The sequence below is a fragment of the Acipenser ruthenus genome, chromosome 27, assembly GCF_902713425.1.
Source record: "Acipenser ruthenus chromosome 27, fAciRut3.2 maternal haplotype, whole genome shotgun sequence".
NCBI classification, from domain to species: domain Eukaryota; kingdom Metazoa; phylum Chordata; class Actinopteri; order Acipenseriformes; family Acipenseridae; genus Acipenser; species Acipenser ruthenus.
The window spans coordinates 5,950,123-5,971,586 of record NC_081215.1 but is presented as its reverse complement, the minus strand read 5'-3'; the positions used below and the strand labels follow the sequence as shown (position 1 = coordinate 5,971,586).

At 39.4% G+C, this 21,464-nt stretch overlaps 1 protein-coding gene across 8 annotated transcripts in view; it reads left to right on the top strand.

Moving 5' to 3' along the window:
* LOC117432285 (ephrin type-B receptor 2-like) overlaps nucleotides 1-21,464 on the top strand; it is a 116,022-nt gene that overhangs the window by 66,159 nt on the left and 28,399 nt on the right. For all 8 annotated transcript variants that reach the window (XR_004548770.3, XR_004548771.3, XM_059002157.1 and 5 more), the window contains exon 4: nucleotides 19,594-19,749. Coding sequence is in view for 6 of the 8 variants with exons in the window: in XM_059002157.1 (XP_058858140.1) it covers nucleotides 19,594-19,749 (156 nt within the window). In the remaining 2 variants the exon portion in view is untranslated. The remainder of the gene's footprint in view (nucleotides 1-19,593; nucleotides 19,750-21,464) is intronic.

Below are 21,464 nucleotides of genomic sequence, written 5' to 3'. Positions count from 1 at the left end.
GCCACCTGCCACCTAAATACCAGCCACTGCTAACATCTGTTCCTTTGGAACAAGGTCAGGCAGAGACTATTTTGGCTGGACCTTGCCTCCCACTCTTGTGAGCTATCCAGTTAGACAGAAGCATGTCCAGGTCTAGTCAGAGCACAGGTAGCCCTGGGTATCATCTCACAGAAGCTTTTGTGCAGTTTTCTTGTTAAGGGATCAATTACATGTACTTTGTACTGTGGTTACCTCAGTTGCCCCCCGGTACAACAGAAAAAATATAACTATCGTGTTGTAGTACTGTGCTGAATTTGCTTGTTCCTTTGATCTAGTTCTGTTAGAACTGATGCTGGAATGACTCATTCTTGGGAAATCGTTAGTCGTATTGACAGATTATGCTACCGTTCAACTTTTGTGTTTGATTATTTTGGGTACTGCAGTCTTGAAAAAGGCTACCACATTTCAATGGTTTGTACATCAGCTGTTTCACAGTACTGTAAACAACACTGTGTAGATTACATGTGGATGTTTATTGATAATTACAAACTGACAAAACAGACTAATAGACTTTGTATTGTCATATGACATAGATCAAGGCATTAGCTGAAACATTTGTTAATTGACTTCACTAAACTCATTTATTAAGGTAATAATTCCCTTTATGTTTATTTGAGTCCATTTTGTATTGCTTACAAAAGAGGTGGCACAGTCAAACACATTATAGACTTTAATCAGACCATTTCTGAACGGTAGTTATTATATAAGGTCATTTTCCTTTTCCAAAATATTTTAGTGACACTATAATTGGTTTCTGATTAGCATCATATTGGATTTTCAGTCTTATGTCGAAGACAGTGAACCCATATGAATATTTATGTTATAGCTGTACGTGCTAATTCCAAATTGTTAAGACTGTTTTCAGGACTGTTTCTTGAATAGTGTTAAAAATGTTTTCTTAGGTTAAACGGTGCTTTGAAAAATGAGAATAGACTAATAACCCCACTGTAAAACATTTGTAAAGCTTTCATAAACACTAAGATTGATTAAATTAATCAAAATGGGTTTAAGAAAACATTTCTTGAACAGTTGTGAATAGGGCCCTTTACCATATGTTTCATTATAAAAAATGTTTTAATGGTAAGATACAAAATGAGAATAAATTATATGACAGTATCTTTATTTTATTTTTTGCTTCCTTCAGGGATATGCTAGAGATTACCTTTTTAACTGCTTGCAACTACACATGTGCACACACACACACACACACTGACTGTGAAGGATAATTAAACACGTATCAAAGACACCTAAATGAGAAATTCCTTCATCTTCACTGGTGTGTTGGGTGTTGAATTCACAGTTTAATTTATAGTTAATTACCCTAATTAGAACATTACTAACAGTTGGCAGCACACAATTCTTAGGTTTCTCTGCATACAACACTTTAGCATGCCTGTAAGACAACAGCACCATATTCACATTGCAATTACAATTCCATCGGGGAACATCTATTTTAAAATATTCTCGCTCCTAACGAGATGCACCATCTTCTTCATATGGGGGTCCCAGTAGGGCATATATTTCTTAATATTCCAAATACACAACAATTAAACCAAATACCAAGCAGAGAAGATGATCTGTCATAATTATATGGTTCCGTCAAGTATGTATACAATACAGTGGCATATTCAAAGTTATATTAACCCAGCCTGTTAACTAACTAGATGAGCTGCTGCTGAACCACTCAGAATGACAGTGAACGTCATTAAAAGTCAAGGGGACATTTAAAGAAATTGTAAAATATAATTTGAAGCTGTATACCCTTAATTTTCACATGTTTGATTACGCTGAAGCACAACTCATTGTTAAATGGAAAACAGTCAAAAAAGCGAAAATAAAGTCTGGACAAAATAGTATTTCAAACTTTCATCGGAGTAATACATTAGAATTGTATTCAAATCTGAATTTTTTTTTTTTAGAAGGGTGAAGACTGTTCGACTATTAGGTGAACTTTTTATGATAGCTTCAGTCTTTTCCACTTTGTTTCATGTCATTGGTGGGGCTATTCTGGCAACCTCTTTGCCCTGTCTGGGTTTCTCACACTTTCCTCCCAGTGTTATTCCCCTCTGCTGTGCAATGGCAGCTTCCCGACCTGCAGTAATGAATGGACTCCCAGTCTGTTTGTTTGTTTTCCTCATGAGCTCTCATCCACTTGTTGACTGACACTCTCATTTCTAGCAAGTGACTCAAGATCATCTCATCGGGACCTCTTCAGCCCGTCGCCGTGGCAACAGCTTGACTGGGACGAGGTCCAGATCTCTTTGGCAAGGCTCACCAGCTGCTCGAGAGAGAGAGAGAGAGAGCGAGAGAAAAAGTATGCCAGGCTTTGAACTAAGTTTGAGACCTTTCGAAAGCCAGACAGTTAACTTGACTATGTATGTAAGGTAGCTCATACATTTAGAAGTAACAACTGAAACTAAGAGGTGGAATCTATCCAAACATACAACAACGCCCTGATTCAATCTTCTGACACTCAGAATCGCATCATTTCCCTTTTCTGTGTCTGAACTCGTATTTCCAGGTATAGGAGGGTGGGCCTAAAACATGCCAATGCATTCTCAGAATTGCCAAAACCTGGTATTAGCATTTGCCCTGTTGAAAAAAACAACACTTACCTCAAACTCTTTAAAAACAAAACAGTTCATCACATTACACCGCTCAAGGTAAAACAAATGTGTCTATCATTTCAAGTATCTATCTCTCATATTACAGATAAAACAAATAAAAAGCACTGTGGTTTAACTTCTGCTGATAGCCTGTCACCTTCACTCACCTGAGCTGGGACGGGGAGTGATACATTACAGATCAGATTAATTACACCTAAAACAAGACCACGCGGGTCTCTGGTTTGGTGAATTGGGGAGAAGCTGATGCTTATCAGTACAACAGAATTTCAGATTGCACTTAGCAGTTGTCTTAAATTACAAACAGGTGTGTCTGACACTTTTTAATTTTAATTTTTTTATTTATTTAGTATGTCCAATGATCCCCTCGATTTTCTCCCAATTTGGAATGCCAAATCACTTTTCCTCCCACCGCAGCAATTCCCCACATGGCTCTGGAGACCCAAAGGTTCATCGGATGTCCTCCAATCCCACAACCAAGACAGTTTCCTTTTTCACCCAGGAACTCAAGAGTGGATGTCAGTGAGCTACCGACCTCTGGAGGACAAAAGCCAACCCTGAAGATGTCTGCCTTTGAGCTCATGGGCACCTGGCTAGCAGGGTTCACTGTAGCACGATAAGGAGAATCAGTCCCTGCCAGTTTTCCCTAACCCACGGGAGCGCCAGAACCAATGCGAAGCTCCCTTCGAAGTCTCCAGCGAAGACCAGCCTACTTCGCTCAGCTAGGACGCGAACCTGCGCTGTATGACTCACCTTTCGCACCACATGGCTGCACTTCTACCAGGTGAGCCATTCGAAGACCCCTGTGTGACACTTTTTTTAGAAACGTGGCGGTCTAGTTTTCATGGTGCAGCCTTACCTGTTATTCAAACTATAGCTATGAATCATTTTTGCATACAGAATGATTCTAAGATGTGATTTTTTTTCTTTCTATGACTCAACCTAACTGGCTGCCATCTTGCTTGCAGGCCTGCAATGTTTTTCCCATCCTAGTCTATTTTAATGATCTGTGGCCAGTGGCGGATCTAAATAATGGCGCTTGATAACTTGGTATTCAATACTGTGCAATCAGGTTTAGAAATTTGAAGGGTGGTGGAATTAAGATAAGACAATGTTTAGACCTTTAAAACAGACCACATTTTCTCTTTGCGTGAATGGGCTGTCTTGTCCATCAATGTAATTGATTCATGTGTTCTGTAAATGGCATCCCTGATATATATATATCTTCTGTTATATATAAAACAGCATCCCCCTGTTGCAAGTCCGTTTCTGTCGGATGCCTGAAAGTGGGTATTTGGCAAGTGCTTCCATATATAAATTCAGTTTCATGAATGAAACTGAAAGGTGATCTGGTTTCGTTTAGTGTACGCCTGTTGACAGTGTTATAGCAGATGACTGCATCCCTACAATCTTTTTTGCCAATCTTTTAGAATAACAAAGATAGGCCTACTTTATGTAATGGAAATCTTAAATACTGTAATAATATGCTTGCATCACTCACTAAGAATGCATCTTGTCATATTCATCTGTGTCCAATTACAGAAAGTCTATCCTTCTAATGTTAAAATTCGGCCGTAACTACTGCAGGCATACTTTACGAAATACTGCAGCTGCACAGCAGTTTAGCATGGTAGATTCTACAGTATTTTGAGAGCGCTTTACAATTATACTATGCATGACTGCTATGCTTAACAGGGTTTTACAGCTCTTTCATGATACTACTCACTGAGATATGCTTTTACCATAGTTAACTACAGTATACTTAAGGGCGAAAGAATGTTTTCTACAAGACAGCCTTTATCAACAGTTTTGACTAGTCCCATACACACTTACATTACCTATATCTGGAGAAATCCAACTGTGATGAAACCTACAGAAAAATGCACACATTACACCGTGTAACAATTTTTTTTTTTTTTTTTGGTTCCTGGGTAGTAAGTGTTATTTCCTAATTGCTTATGCCTCAAAAGTATAGAAAATGGCTATTATTCCCCACAAACTTTGTTTTTGTGACCAGGACAGTGATATTTTGAAATGTACCTATTTTCCAGAACATTCCAGATAGATTCAGTGCTGAGTAAACTTGGAGCAACTTCTAGAACGTTATAGAACTTTCCAGTAATATAAATAGTAGTATAAATACAGGGGCCTTAAGCCCACCAGTTCAGTTTAGTTCCAGCTGCCTAAGTGGATACATATCTGCATTTTTCTGAGATGGCATCAAGGTCATAGGAGACTTCAACAGACAACAGACAGACAAACGAAACACGGTGAGTGAGACAGTTCTTTCCTTATTATTATTATTATTATTATTATTATTATTATTATTATTATTATTATTATTATTATTATTATTATTCTTTTTACCTCCTTCTCCACACTCGTTCTCCACTCACCGAACACCCAACCCCGACTGAAAGAAACGTGCATCTATATATACTGTTGTGCTGGGATTCAATTACTAATTAATTATTCACTTGAATCCCAGCACGTGAATTAATTCTGTGCAACCCTGTGCTCACATATTACATTTAACCAGCACGTGAAGTGATTTGTGCCCTCCTCGTGCCTAAATATAAATCTACATTTTTAAATACACATGAAACACAGACCTGTTTATATCCCGTGTACCAATGAATATACACCAACATTAACACACGCACGCAACATACAACACATAGCACACAATTGCACACAGGGGCGGGGCACATTGCCACAGTCTCCAAGGCGGTTTTACCAAGTTTCCCTGCTATCTTTGCCTTTGGGACAGCAGGGACACCAAGGCGCACTACCACAGGCGGGACTGGCCACAGCGGACCGAGTTCTCTGTGGGGAGGAACAACGTCAAGTGGGAGCCACTGGTGGACCCCCGGAAGGTGCTGATGCCACCACTGCACATCAAATTGGGCCTTATGAAACAATTTGTCAGAGCTCTAGATAAGGAGTCGGCAGCCTTCAAGTACCTTCAAGACTTCTTCCCTAAGCTGTCTGAGGCAAAGGTCAAAGCCAGTGTCTTCGTCGGACCACAGATAAAGAAGATCCTGGAGTGCAATGAATTCCCCAAGAAGCTCACTAGTAAGGAGAAAGCGGCTTGGAACAGCTTTGTCGCAGTGGTTCGGGGCTTCCTGGGCAATCACAAGGCTGAAAACTATGTGGAGCTGGTTGAGACTCTGGTGAAGAACTACGGCACAATGGGCTGTAGGATGTCCCTCAAAGTCCATATCCTTGATGCTCATCTTGATAAATTCAAGGAGAACACAGGAGCGTACTCGGAGGAGCAAGGCGAGCGCTTCCATCAGAATATACTGGACTTTGAACGCCGCTACCAAGGACAGTATAACGAGAACATGATGGGAGACTACATTTGGGGGCTGATTCGTGAAAGTGATTTACAGTATAATCGTAAATCTTGAAAAACTACTCACTTCTAAATCTTTTGTAGTCATTTTTGTATTACTTTAGTATAAATACATGTTAATTTGGATTCATATGTTGTTTTTTTCTGACTTTATGTGAACGAAAAGACACAAATTCGCCCGTTTTCTCATTGGAAATAGGTAAATTTCAAAATATCACTGTCCTGGTCACAAAAGCAAAGTTTGTGGGGAATAATAGCCATTTTCTATGCTTTTGAGGCATAAGCAATTAGGAAATAACACTTACTACCCAGGAACAAAAATTGTGTTACATACAGTAGTGTTATCAGACTGTAGGAATATGCAGAGGCGTGGAAGTGCCTGTCCCTCTTTACAGAGGCCACGTTTACACTTTTACATACAGTTGTGTGCAAATGTATTAGAACGCCTCAAGATTTGTCATTTATATCCTTTATATACCTACCTGCATGGTGTGAGAATTCAAATTTTCAGTCAGTAATCGGTGATAAATGTAATCAATTAAATTAGACCATTAGACCACCAATTTGCCTATTTTGACAATTTTCCAAGATGTTCAGTTCCAGTGGTTTGATTTCATGTGGACAACAAATCAAAACTGCAGAAGCAAGCGTACATTTTATGATACTGATCTGTTTATTTACAGTAGGCTGTGGTGTGAGATATGGATATACAATTACTACGCAAATTATGGAAACAACATCTAATTTACAGCAAGACTAGGGGTCGGCATTGTATCATTTTTCCCCAGACTTACCAAATACCTTGGTATCTCGGAATAGATACGCGTCCGCAATACAATTGCCACCCCCGGTCTTTCTGTAAATCATTGTTGTTTCCATACTGTGATTTGTGTCAGTACTCTGTGTATGTACGTTATTGACATCCTTCTTTAATAAACCCAGACCGTGAGAGGGGGAAGTCTGCAGCTCCCCCACTAGGTTGCCATGACAACACAGCCTAGCTCATCATCCCCTGTGCCCTTTGCTTGCCTAAACCTTGCTAATACAAGCAGAGTACTCAATTTCGGTGACCCCTAGGGCCTGGTTTTAAGAGGCCGCACAATTCAATTTGCATCGATTAGTGCAAATTAAGCCCAACACAAGCAGCGCTGCATGGCTTTAGCTTGGTTAGGAACATGGAGTAAGGCGGGGTATGATATAAATATTTTTAATGAATGGACGTATTTTTGCCGGTCTGAGCTAAAAAAAAAAACTGAAAAAAAACGCCATGTTGATTTACCAAGGAGTAAGTTTATTAAAAAGCTGACTTAATTTGCAGCAATTACACTCAGCCACTGCTTCAGTAGTTTTGTGCTCATTAAACCTTGCATGTTTAAGCATCAGCTTTGCTGTATTTTGACTGTACCTGCTTATACATTACCTAGATGGTACTTGCAGGCTTGCTGAAGCCTTGAATGGGATACTTCAAAAGAACCACATTGTGGAGATCAGTCCATTAGACAGCCCTGCCATACACCATTCCAAGGGAAATCAAAGTAAAAAATATTGTATTGATTTATCTGTCTTCTTCATACTACAAGTATTGCTATCCCCATCACCACATGTTTAATGAATAGCCAACCATTTTTTTTATTAAAGCCTTAAAGTGTTACTGAACAGACTGTAGGGTTTAACACAGCCCTTTGCTTGTCCCTATCCTTTTGCTTTGTTGTATGTATTCTGTATATATTTTTCAACACAGTAACGATTCTTTTGGATCGTGGAATAAGAACCAGTAATAAAAACCTTAAGTGAGAACTCCACATGTTAAGCAACACAACAGCATTTAAACGGACAGCAGATCTATAAATAGTTCTGTGTGACAATGTCTTATGCATATTTTAAGTGCAAACATAAATATTCATAAATCTTGCATCTTCACTCTGTGAAGCGGATGTTGTAATTATACGGGCCTTGTCATGCATATTCATAAACCTGTCCCATCCTTCTGAAACTGCCTGAGCGAGCAAGTAGGACAGCTGAACCAATCAAAATGCTGAACTTTGTGAGAAGAATCAGGGAACCAATTAAATGTTTCTGATTGAACAGGTTGGATTCCAGCAGCCCATGTTGTGAATTCAGAAGACATTTTGTCAGGAAGACACGATGCATAACCAATGTGAAATGAAAATAACTGGTCGAAACTGATTTATGATCAAGGATATGTTAATAAAAATATAATGCCTTGTGTTTTAGACCCTACATTCTGTGCGGTCTGATCAAAACGGTGTTTACATAGAAAAGTACCTTAACGTTCTTGTTTAATGTCTTGCTGCACTGCTAAACAGCAGTCTGTAAACACCATCAATTTTGAGCTTTCACTGCAGTTTAAACGTAGCTGTTTCTGGCATGAGGTGGCAACAGATTTTTACTTTTCATGCAGCAGTTACGAGGCGGGGAAAGGCCGGGGTTAAGCTTTCAGTCCCAGCGGTCCCATTAAATCCCTTTGGCTAGAATTGATTTAATCTTTAATAAGTTTACGCCAAGGAAGGGCACGGATCTGTGGCATAGCTTGTGAATGTGATATCCCAACTCTCATTCGGCATTTCCCTGGGGGGTGTAGGAGAGGGAGGGGGGTAGTACGGGATAGGGAAGCTAACCTGCTCTCCAGCTGTTTTTTAAATGTTGTCGTTTGCTACCAGTAACCCCCATCCTTCCCCTGCCCTTTCAGTTTAATATCTTTTGAAATTATCGATCCATCAATCAAATGCCACTCTTAGCAGCTGCTGTGGATGCGACTGTCAGTCGACCTGTCCCTTAAACCCAGGGGAGCTTGGGGGCTTGACCCAAAAGGTCACAGTTTTGAGCTCACCATCGATCTTGTCTGGATTCTTGTTTGGATCAAATTAAATGTAAAGCTCTCCACTCTATCCTGAATTAATAAGGCTGTTTTCATTTTCCAAACTTAATTTTCCAATTGGGCAAAGCTTTACCATAACAATGCTATAACCAACACTTCCTGTTCACTTCCTGCCTTACCGCTACTGTGGAGGTGGCGTTCTAATACCTGCCACACAGGAAGTGAACTGATACAGGGAACAGTGTTTATCAGGCTTATAGTGTTGTGACAGTTTTCATAACAAAAAATTACGCCAGCAGAATTAAAAAGATCTGAAGAGATTCTGACTCACCAAAATGTTATTGTGAACTTTGGTTGGTGGTATGTGAATAAAACAAAAAATATCCCTTATAAATGTCCAAATCCTCTGTATTTGATTGACAAGATCCACTGGTGATCTCCTGTCAACCATGTCTCTTGGGGAAGAGTGATTGACAGATGTGTTCTGTCTGTAGGGAGGGAAAGGGACTGCCCTTACGCATACAGAATGAAATGAGCTCTATAATATGCAATTACATGTATGTTATTGCATTATTGCAATTGGCCCGCTTTGTTTGAGTGCAATGTAATGAATAACTGGCCATCTGCCCAACTCCTAGACAAACACTGAAAATTCTGTATGAGCCCTCAGTGAGAATATTGCACAGTGATCCTGAGACGGCCGTCCTGAAATGGATTAGCTGGGTGTATAGTGTGTTCATGCCATTGTGATACCATTGATATGTCAGAATATTAAAATGTTCTCACTGTGATTCCATACATATGCTACGGATAATACTGTATCTCATTTTAACTGCACAGACTGAGCTGCCTGATTCACATTGCAGCCCATAAAAAAACTATTATGACCAGAATTTCGAGTAGAGGTTTTTGTCAATACCTTTTTGTATTATGACATTTACCATTGAGTGTTGTGGATGCAATCCATGCAAGACTTTTGTATTTTAAAGGTTATGACCATGATTTTAAAATCAATTTCTCATCTTAGCACTAGCAACATTATCACCGGACCCCCTTTTTGTGATGGAGATCTGTGACTTGTTTTTTAAACTTTTAATATGGGATTTGAAGACTCTCACACTGCACGTTGCTTCCTGGTATCAGACCATGTGATGCAAAACACAGGAAGTGATGATGTACCAGAAAGAAACTGTATAGCTACGGCCCAAAGGTTTTGCAATTTTAGGATTGAGACATAATTAAAAAAAAACAAAAAAACTAAAAAAGAATCTAAATAAAAGGGGAGGGGGCAATGCTAAGGTTACAGTGGATGAATATGTTAGCTCCCCCAGCTCATCGACCCAGTTTTTGCTTATGACCAATCAAAATGACTGTCATCGCTGGCTAAGTGTGGCTCTTGAAACCTATTTTGTTTTTAAATTCACTGCCATTTAGTCACTGATCCCAGTTTTAACCTCATTACCGCACTCATCAATATGCAGCAGCAATTGCAGGTTGACAGGCTGGTTTTAATAGAGATTAATGTTTGTGTTTGCGTTGCCACGGCGAACGGAGTCACCCCCAGCCATCTGCTGCAGGATTCTCCTGGGGGTCCTCGAGTACAGATCAGCTTCCAACCTGATTGGCCCTTGAACTCTCCAGCAGGCTGTCCAAAGAAGTGCCTGCTAAATTTTATGAATTTTGCACAGATGGCATAGTTGTAATAAAAACAAGAGAAGTCTGATCTGTGATGGGTATTTGACTCGTATAAAGGGACCCTATGAATTCATGACCGGGTATATATTAACACACAGTGTGGAGGTGACTCAAGTGCCTGTGAAAAGGTGAGGCACTGACAAGACTGGAGACTGAAACCCTCTGTTTATTCCTGCTGCATGTACATCAAGGGCAGAAGCAATGATAGATGTAATGCCTTTGAAATATACCATATAGAGGGTCATTTTGGTGAGGAATTACATTTTGTGCAAATTTATTAGAACACCTAAAGGTTTGTCATTCATGTCCTTTATATACATATCTGCATGAAAACCTTGGGTGTGAGAATTTCAGTTTTTGGTCAGTGATATAGAAACAATAGGCTCTCATGTGTGAAAATGTTAAACCACTTTGTGCTTTAATTAGGCATATTAAACACATTCTAAAAAGTCTCGTGCATTTTGCCATGTGTGGCTATGTGTTCCTTTTCTCTTGCTATTTTACATTAATTGCATGTGTGCTCTATTAGTCATCTATTAAATTAGACAATCACTAATTTGCCTATTTTGACAATTTTCCAAGATTTTCAGTTACAGTGGTTTTATTTCATATGCACAACTACACAAATGTAAATGGATAATGTCCAGATTTTAAGTTATTGGTACCTTTGAAGTTAAATGTTCATTGCTGTTTCATAGTCATTTTATTAGCGTGATGTTTAAAAATGTAAATGTAGATAAATGGTAAGATATATCTCTGTTAGAGAAAATGAAAAATCCCAAACTGTCAATATAAAAATAGTTACATGTACGTGTGTGACAAGGTCTTACGTCACGTGCGTGGATAGCCGCTGTTTACAAAGTACAGAGAGACAACTGGGGGTGGAGCTGAAACGCCGACACAAGCGCGCAGGATTTATTAATACAAACAGAAACAAAAGTAAAGGTGGTCATGTGACGTTACCAGCCATGGTAACGCACAGAGGACACATACAGCAAGCTGTACAAAAGGCAAAATAAAATACAATACAAAAACTACAAATAAAAGGTGCCACAGAGGGCGAGCGCTAGCCTTATAAACGAGGCGTCCTGCTCCAGGAACCGGCTACACTACATAACCCTCGCTATACATCACATGGGATCACTATCCCCTAAACTAACCTACTGATGAGCCAGTATTCATACAACGACTCGTGATGCTTCATACAGCCTTGGCTGGGCATTGCCTTCACAAGCACCGCTTGCAGTCTCAGGGTTGCGTAGCTGTCGTTCCTGCAGAGCGGACCCTCTCCTCCCGAGTATACGCTGCTCCCTTGTGGCATGGCGTTGCAGTCACCCCGAGCTATCTCCTGTAGATGTTTGTTTTTGAACTGATGGACACTCGGTCAAGACCCGCCCACCTGCTGATTGAGGTCCAGCACAGCCAATCACTTGCTGCCGTTTCCCTCAATAAAGCCTAGCAGGCAGCAAGTCTCAATCGAGCACCTGTCTGTAAACAATAAATGTAATTAAACAAATCAACTCCAAAACGACACACAATAAACCCATTTCCCCATACAAATTATACCAACACTAAATACACATGTGTAGGACAATCGCCCTGCTATAACATGTTTATGGGCAAAACAGCAAAAATAACCGTAGTCCAAACTACCTGCAGTGTGGGTCAGTACAGAGATGAATTAAGTCCCAAGTGAAAGTTAAAGGACTGGCAGTCTTTTAAAAGTCCTGTATATGACTAATTGCAGCTGTATACAGCTAAAGCCAAGTTTTTCATCACCCTATAGAATTAACTAATTTTGCTTCATAAAGTCAAATGAAACCTGCTGAATAATGTTACGTTAACATATTGAATTACATACCGCTTTCAAGTTTTCCACTTAACGAAAAACTGACACAAATTAAAAAATGTGACATTTCGAAATCTAACATGAAATACTGTACTACTATTATGGCTAGTCTTCTGCAATATCATTTTGATTACATGATGTTAAATAAAAAATCTAAATTATGTTCATATATATATGGCACAAGCTCTTCTATCGATCCTAATGAAAATAAATGCACTTAAGCCTTTTGCCAGAAAAGCAGTACAGTGCTGGATGAAGCCCATGGTCTTTATCTCCACAAGGTTTCGATATCCTGTGTCTGTCCCAGATCATTGTCAGATTGAATCTTCAAACTCCAGCTGTTTTTTTTTTTTTTTACCTGACCAACCAACCAATTTTGCAGATGTCACATGCATCTCAGACTAATCTCTTTCACCTAGCAGCCCAGGATATGGCTTTATGGGGTACTGTCAGCTCTTCAGCAGAATTCTCCATTTAGATATGGATATGGTAAGCCAAGGACCTGGTTTCAGGATGTTCTGGGTGTATTTGTAACTGAAAAAGTGAGGATCACCCAATTCATTTTAAATATAACTTCTACAACTTTCAATACTGATTTGACAGTCAGCATTGTAGTAACCCATATTTACAGTATACTATTTAACCCATGTCCAATGCAGTTGTTCTACATTGACCTCTTTAATTAAATGGAACAAAATAGATTTACCCAATTTCATTGACCCCAGTGTTTGTGACATTTTGTGCAAGTGCAAACAATAAACTGTTGACCCCAAGGCATTTACCCCCTTTTAAAAGACAGGACCTTTTTTTCACTAACAGAAGCTATTAAATATCGTGGGTAACTAATTACATTGGAGGAAAGACGCTGAGAGGGAATGAAGATCTAATTTCTTCCTGCGTCCAGGGTAATGGGAATGCCAGTTGTCTCTAATTGCTTTCACACTGCCTTTATTGAATTAGCTGCCAATGTCGGGGCTCTAATTTAATTTCAGAATGCTTCCCAGTTTTGCGCTTTGCCAAAATGAACGGATTCCTCTGGGGGATGCTGGGATTAAGGAGAAGACAGGCACAGCACTGACACTCTGAAGGTAAAGGCCCACTCTCTCTGCATGAGTAAAAGGGGCTTAGTAATGTGCAGTGTGGCCTAGTGGTTAGAATTTAGGGACTAGGAGGCAGTGTGGCCAAGTGGCTAGAGCTGAAGGACTGGGAAGTAGTGTGACCAAGTGTAAAGACCTGATGGACTGGGAGGTAGTGTGGCAGGGCAAGCACATGAATGATCTCTCTACTACTGACTCTTATTCTAGCTTCTAGAGCCGGTGGATCATCTTATATGTAATTATATTATGTGTCTGGAGGGGTCAAAAAGTGGAAGACATAATGTCATGTAGATCATCTGGTGGAGGGGGACGACAAAACAAGGTCTGAGGGGCTCCAGAGTGGCGCATCCGATAACGGCGCTCCGCGTGACTGCAGGATGCGCCCTATAGCCTGGACGTCGCCGGTTCAAGTCCAGGCTATTCCACTGCCGACCATGGTCGGGAGCTCCCAGGGGCGCCACACAATTGGCCGAGCTTTATATTTGTAATATAAAACAAGGTAAAGTATGGTGAACTGCAAAGCAAGTACTATAGTAAACTATATGGAGTTACTGTGGTAAACCTACTTGTAAAACAATACACCAGAGGAGAAATCATTTGTATTTGTTGGTACTGCCAATAACAACCAAGCTGTCTTTGGCCACAAAGCATTCATTCGACACTACTGTTAAAAAGAACTTCACACATGCACAGGCACACATGCACACGCACACACACACGCACACGCACACACACACACACAAACAGGAATGCCTGCAATTCTTCTCATTTTCCAGCTTTCAGAGCTTTTTTGCAACCCTCACAATAGCTTGTGTCTCTGTATCTTTTTTTTTCCGGCCTTTTCTCTTACCCTTCCTCTTATTCTCTCTCACTCTTTTAAATTTGGCTTTCATTAAATTCAGCAGAATCGGGCTGGATTTAGTCGTGCTGAATGGGCAGACTGCTAGGGGTGGCCCCCTTTTGCTGTTGTTGTCGCCCGAGCCAGTAGACAAAAGAACGTTTTTGTTGCATTGGGATGTTGGAAAAGGAGGGGGGTGGGAAACAGGTCAGGGATTTCATTCAATAGACCTGGCTTTAGTTGGATTACTTTTTTTACTTTTTTTTTTAGGAGAATGGGGATGCAATTCTGGATGCTCGTGATTCACAGGGACGAGTAGATTTGGTGTAGCTGGTTTGATTAAAATGTTAAAATGTTGTACCTTTTTTTTTGTAGTATTTTTTCAGAAATACTATTAAAAAGAGGGAACATATTTTTTAGAGCTGCACTCAGCCTTTACTTCTTATCAATTGATCTAAATGTTGGTAAACCTTTTTTTATTATTTAGATAAAATTATAAATAAATATTAAATACATACCAGTATTTAAATAAAGGGGGGCATTCTCAGTTGTAAACACTATATAATGTAGGCTATATCATTTATTACATATATGTGTGAACATCTGATGTCTGAATATGTATGTAATGCTATATTATAATATCTATAAATGTATATTAAACTTAATGTGTATATTTCTATATATCTCACTTTGAAAAAAACACTTATAACTATAAAATAAAAAATATATATAATTTCATCCAAACTATAAAAATCCATAACTATAAAACACTCAACGGTGATACATTTTTAAATACTTAAATACATAAATCCAATGACAAAAGTTTTGAACAGAAATGTTTTTCAGAAAAAAAAAACTTGCAATGGCAAACATTTAAATTAGAAGTCATTTTCTGAAAGACGTCCAGTCTAAATGCTTGTCATTGAATTTATTTTAAAATGTTTTCTTTTTTTGTATTTCTAAATATCTGAAACAAGTTTCTTATTAGAAGACATGACAGTTTTAAAATATCTAACAGATACATTCCTTAAAGAGACTCAGACTCAGCTCACCCCCCCTCAATGTTTTCATTGAGGGGGGGTGAGCTCCCCCCCTGCCCCCGCGGTTCCACCGCCTATGTGCTTGAGCCTGACTGTATCCAGCGCTATTTCACGAGTCATACAAATTACAAGCCCTAAAATAAATACACTACATTTCCTGGCTATTCATTTTGGCTCCCGTTTTTGTGCTGCAATATTGTGCAAACAAGCTTCCAGTGTGGAGACTACAGCTATGGCCAAAGGTTTTGCATCACCTAGAATTTTAGGATTGAGACATTCATTTAAAAAAAAAAAAAAAGAAAAATGATATTAAAATAATTTAGATCTTTTATTTAACATCATGTAATCAAACTAAAAATGATATTGCAGAAGTCTACTAGAAGCCATAATAGTAGTACAGTATTTCATGTTAGATTTTGAAATGTCAAATTTTTGGTTAAGTATATGGAAAACTACAAAGCGGTATGTAATTCAGTATGTTCACGTAACATTATTCAGCAGGTTTCATTCGTTTTTATGAAGCAAAATTAGTTCATTCTATAGGGGGATGCAAAACTTTTGGCCATAGCTGCACATATCGCTCATGCACAACAACAGTTCCCACATGGGAAATGGCAGTGCTCTTCAGGTTAGATTGATGGGATTATTTCATTAATTCGGTGAACTTTAAGGGTCTGCATCCGCAGTGAGGCAGCAGTGTCTGTCTTTGATAAAGGTGTACAGAAGGCAAGGGTCTGTTTCAATGATCCTTCACCCTCCTCTGGCACTGACCTCAGCTGCCTCATAAATCTTTCTCCCCTGGCTCTGTTGACTAGTTTTCCTTGTTTTTCGCAGCCTGGCTCCTGCACGCTGCTGCTCAGGTTGCCTCCTCCAGGCTTCTGTTCTGCTGATTTCGCTCTTCCTCTGTTGTATTGTGTTGTAAGCCAGCTTCAGATGTTCCCAATCCTTTACAAGACAGCACTGGTGTAACCCGGAGGGGTCTGTGTAAGAGTGTGAGGGTGTGAGTGAAGGAGCTTTGCTGCAGTGTATCTGCAGCCCACTTTGGGTTAAGAGGATTATCCAGATATGAAGCAAAGCTGTTGTGCCTCCAGTTAGCAACAGGCTATCAGAAGATCTGCATTGGTACCTGTAACAGGGCAAGGTGCCCTGTACATTGTTTTGTTTATTTATTTTTAGATCGGGGTCTTCCCCCTCCGCCCCTGTGCAGTGTGTTTTTGTATTTGATTATTATTATGATTTATTGCTTTGTATTTATATGACGGCAAGCGCCGCGGGGCTTATTATTATTATGTATTTTAACGGCGTAGCCGTTTGTTTATTTTATTATTTAGTAACGTGGATGGTAGTTTAAAAAACTCGTGCAGATTGTGGCCGAGGGGTAATAGGTTAATTAATTAATTAAACCCCTCGGCCATGGTATAAAAAGCCTGCAGCTCTCCATGTTCGGGTGGGTGTTAGAGAGGAGAGAGCGAGCAGAGAGACGGCGATTAAAAAGAGAAACGAAACGTAAATAACATAGGAACAGTGAAGGCAATCTGCCCACCCTGACCTATATGGTTTATTTATTATTTAGTGTGCGAGATTTGTTTGGTGTTAACCCTTTTATTTTGCTCTGTGAGCGCGTGTGTTTTTTTGTTTAAATATTTTATTTATTTTTGTTATAAATAAAAACGGCAGCCAGCTGATTCTTTTTACCTGCAGTACTTCCCTGGTGTCAGTGTTTTTACGTTCCTGCTTCTGTCTGACGTCACCGACTCAGTCATCCTGTCACAGTACCATATGAAAGTGTGAACAAAAAGGTGTGCCTTACAAATTTGTCTAAAAGCAGGCACCAGCAATTATAATTAAAAGTCTCACATGGCTGTAATAAACGACCAGACAAACTGAAGTCCTAAAAGAGTATTTCGAATGGAATTCATTTTATTTTGATTTGCAACTGTGAAAAAGATGGATTTTTTATATGCTGTTTTAGGTGCTGTGTGTTTTAATCACTTCAATCTTGTATTTTTTAATTCATTTAGTATAAGTGACATTAATGTGATTAAAATTGTTTACGAAGACAATTGATTTAAATTCAGGAATACAGGAATGGTTAACCAGTATTTTTGCCATCTGGAAAGGATCAGGAAGTTTCAGATAAGGAGGCTTTCCAGACAGACAAGGTCATAAGCAACTGTTAATACTAGACAACTAAGCAATCCCCCTTCTCTGACATGAACTTTGACTCTGATACAGACACACACACTTGCTTGCCCATCCCTACCTGACTCCAAACATTTGTTTTCCTTTGTGTTTAAAACTGGGCTTGAATGAGGAAAGTACTGCGTGTTTGTTTGGTAAACACACTTAGCGATTCTTTTGCCCTTGAAGACAGCTTGTTATATTAGGCCTGTCCCTTTCAAGTCAAGACCTAATTAAAACAAAACTAGTCTCACAGCCCTTCCTCCGCAGCCCAGAGTGTGATAGCATATCACATTTGAACCATTTTTGTGAAAGGAAATATCTGTTGCAAAATTAGTAGTAAACAACTCTTGCGTCCTTGAAATCAGCCTTCTCTGAGTTGCTTGGTGTTATGCAATCAGTCACTCAAGGAAGCAACTTAAAGTGGTCTGTGTTGGTTTTTAAATCCTGAAGATACAGTATACCAATGACGGCACTTTTCTAAACGTTTGTCAACTTCACTTTCTAAGTTTTACCTGGGGAATGTGTAACATACACCTTTTCACTGTTACCCATAATGCCTTACGCTTGGCAGGGCTCCTGAACTGGGATTCAAATGCAATGGCCCCTTTTACGCTGGTTGTCTTTAATGCAGATTTGACTGAAGTTGTTTTAATTCCCTTTCACAACAGCGTCTCAGTACTGTAGTCCAGAAGCAGCTGTCTGCTCCACAAAGGGAGTCTATAGCAGTTGGTCTTGAACCTGGACATCTGGGTCTCTGTTATATATTAGGACACCGGCATACCTTTCCAGCAGTTCCTTACAATGTGTGTGTTTATGTGGGTGGGTAGTGGTTAGAGAATACATATATATAGCCGAAAGGTCTTGGTAAGCTGGCCACATTTCTTTCCTACACATTCCCCCCAGCTCCGATCCAGCATTAGTGTCCAATCAGTGGGCTAAGCTGCATACTCATCTGTAACTGTGCTGTCAGCAAGCGTAGTTGTATGGATGTGAAAGGGACGTGTTCTGTTTGTGTAGCTGGGCCGAGGGTGTGGGTAAAGCCATCCAGGAATGTGGTTTGTGGAAGCCAGTTTTCAGGTGTGGTAGTGAGGGGGAGAGTTAAGGGGAATCAAGTGGGAAAATACAGGACCAGCCATGGGGTTAGAAGTGATACAGTAAAAATGCTGTGGCTCACTCAAGCAGAATCTGCCAACTGCGGTGTGTGGTGGTTTTGTGATGTGGACTGATATCCACTAGGTGTTAAACTGAGACTACTGACTCAGTCTAAAATGAGTTGTTTCTTGCTAGTTGTATAACATTACAATTCAGGTACGTCCTTGAAAAAAAAAATGATATCCCTGTAGTACCAAAAACATTTTTTAGTCTAACCTGCTTAAGTGTATTCAGACATAGTCTCTTCACACATCTGCATGTTATTTTTGGCTACTTAAAAACTGAACAGAAATCATTATCGACATACCTTTAACAAATGCTGTGCTCATTTTAGCACATCATAGTCCTTTACAGTCTCTTATTGAAAAGTCTTTCAGTTTCCTTTTTTGCAGCCTCTTTAAAGCAGGAATGTATTGAAAGCGTTCACATTTCTGACACTGGGCCTGTGTCTGTTTACATCAGTTTACAATGCACATGTTCAGCTAACTGTATGAAAAGTGTCCGCTGTACAGTAAAACAGAATATACACCTACAATATTACACTCAAATGGGATGAATTTAATGATGCAGCATTGGTAATGGTTTTGGAATTTGGAATTTAATACACTTAGGTGGGACATAAACAATATCCGATGAGGTAGACTGTAGTGGAAAAACTTTATAATCAATAAATACGTCAGTTGCATAAAATTGTATTTATCCATATCAATGCATACATTGTTTTCCTGGTGTACCAGTAACAATTTGAGTTTCATTTCAAATGACACTATTGGCTTAACTTGATAATAGAAAATGTGTAAAAAAAAACTACTACAGAAGCCATTAAGTGAGACGTTCTTTGGTTCATTCATGATTCTTCTGCTTGTGTTCTTCTTTAGCCTGTCCGTCTGGTTCCTTCAAGCCCACCCAGGGGGATGACTCCTGCTTGCACTGCCCCATCAACAGCCGTACCACCTCCGAGGGGGCAACCACCTGCGTCTGCCGCAACGGATACTACCGCACAGACTCGGACCCCGTGGACATGCCCTGCACCAGTACGTACCCCTCCTTCCAACTGCACAGTCAACCAGTCACCGACCTACTATCTGTCCCACAGCAGCTAACAAAGCACCATGTCGAGGTGTTTTGAAATAGAAGCTTAGCGAATGTTTACATAATTTGCGGCTGTGTTTGTTTAGTTCTGTGCTGGCCGTTGAGTACATTCTTGCAAGACTAACTTAAGATGTAATGTACTTGTACTCATGGCTCTGTTTTTTCCTCTAATGTAAATACGTATGGAATGTATCATAACTTAGAGTAACTCCTTATGGGTGTGATATATCACTGCTGTCTTAACCAAAGTATTTTTCTTCTTGTGTAGATTTGCTTTGTGTCTGTTTCAGTCAACACATCATCTTGCCTCTTTCGATCATGTAAAGCACCCTTGTGATCGCAGTAGAGCTCTCTGAATCATGTCTAGTCTCCAGATGTACACCAGAGTGTCCCTAGTGGATGTGATGAAAAATGAATCTAATCAACAAGAGGAATACATTACGAACGATAACTCTTGATATTTCATGCCCATATGAATTTAAATTCCTAGATCAAACTATACAAAACTAGACGTAGCTGCCTAGTTTAACCATGTTAAATAAAAGAAAACAAGAAAGCAAGGGATTTTTTCTCCAAAGCCAGTTTGTGTTTGTGTGCGTGCTTTCTTGTTGTGTCTGGCAGATTACTTTGGCTTTGACTGAGAAATGCTATTTTGTAAATTGCCAAATACTATTATTGCTATCATTTTCTTTCTATAGTATTCGTGCAGTACTGTATTTTGGTGTTTTAGACACAAAGATGCACCTGACATTGTTAATTTATAATGCCCCAATGTTAATAAATCAGCTAGAATGTAGTATAATGACTCCCTCTGAGATGCAATATTTTTACATACCTGATGAACCCCAGAAAACCAATTAAATCGGATATGACAGGTTCTACTGTAATTAGAAAAATGTTTTGACAAAATATAATTTCCCTATAGTTTTACCTGGAGAATGTATGTTACCATTTGATATCTAATTATATTTGGGTTATAGTCAATGATTACAACAAAAAATTATACATTTCCAGTACACCCTCAGAGTTACAAACCCCTTGGGAATGGAGGTTGTTCGTCTGAAATGCCCGTAACGCTGAAAATTAATTTTCAATGGACACCTGCTATCTGTACCCTCAATCTGAAGAATAGTAGAAGGATACAGCACAGTAATGCAATACTCATATCGTTATGGTTCAGATGTCTTTAAAACAGTACTATAAAATGGAAAAAGGCTAAACTGAAGTTACCATTGAAATCGTAACTGTAGCAAAAACACAGATTTAAACATCCAGGAAAACCTGGGTTAACGTTGTACTTGTTTTTAAACAAAATGTTCAGTCATTCAGCCCGCATTAGCTTGAAAAAAAAAAGTGCTTTGTTTAAAACTAAAATGTTCCCAGTAAAATTGCCCATACCTGCTTCAAAATCTGCCTCACCTTTCTGAATACATTTCATTTGTTGTTACAGTAAATTTGCCTTCTCCATGACCAGCACAGCGCTTATGTAGGCGATCCTATGTGGTTGCATTGCACACATGAGTGAGTGATTGTGTACTTCCGGTTGAAAGTGGGGGTTCGGTGGACCGGTCAGTTCGTAAGTTTGGTGTTCGTAACTGTGGGGTTCTACTGTATAAAAAAATAATAATAAGAGGCCATACAAGTTTTTTTTTTTTTT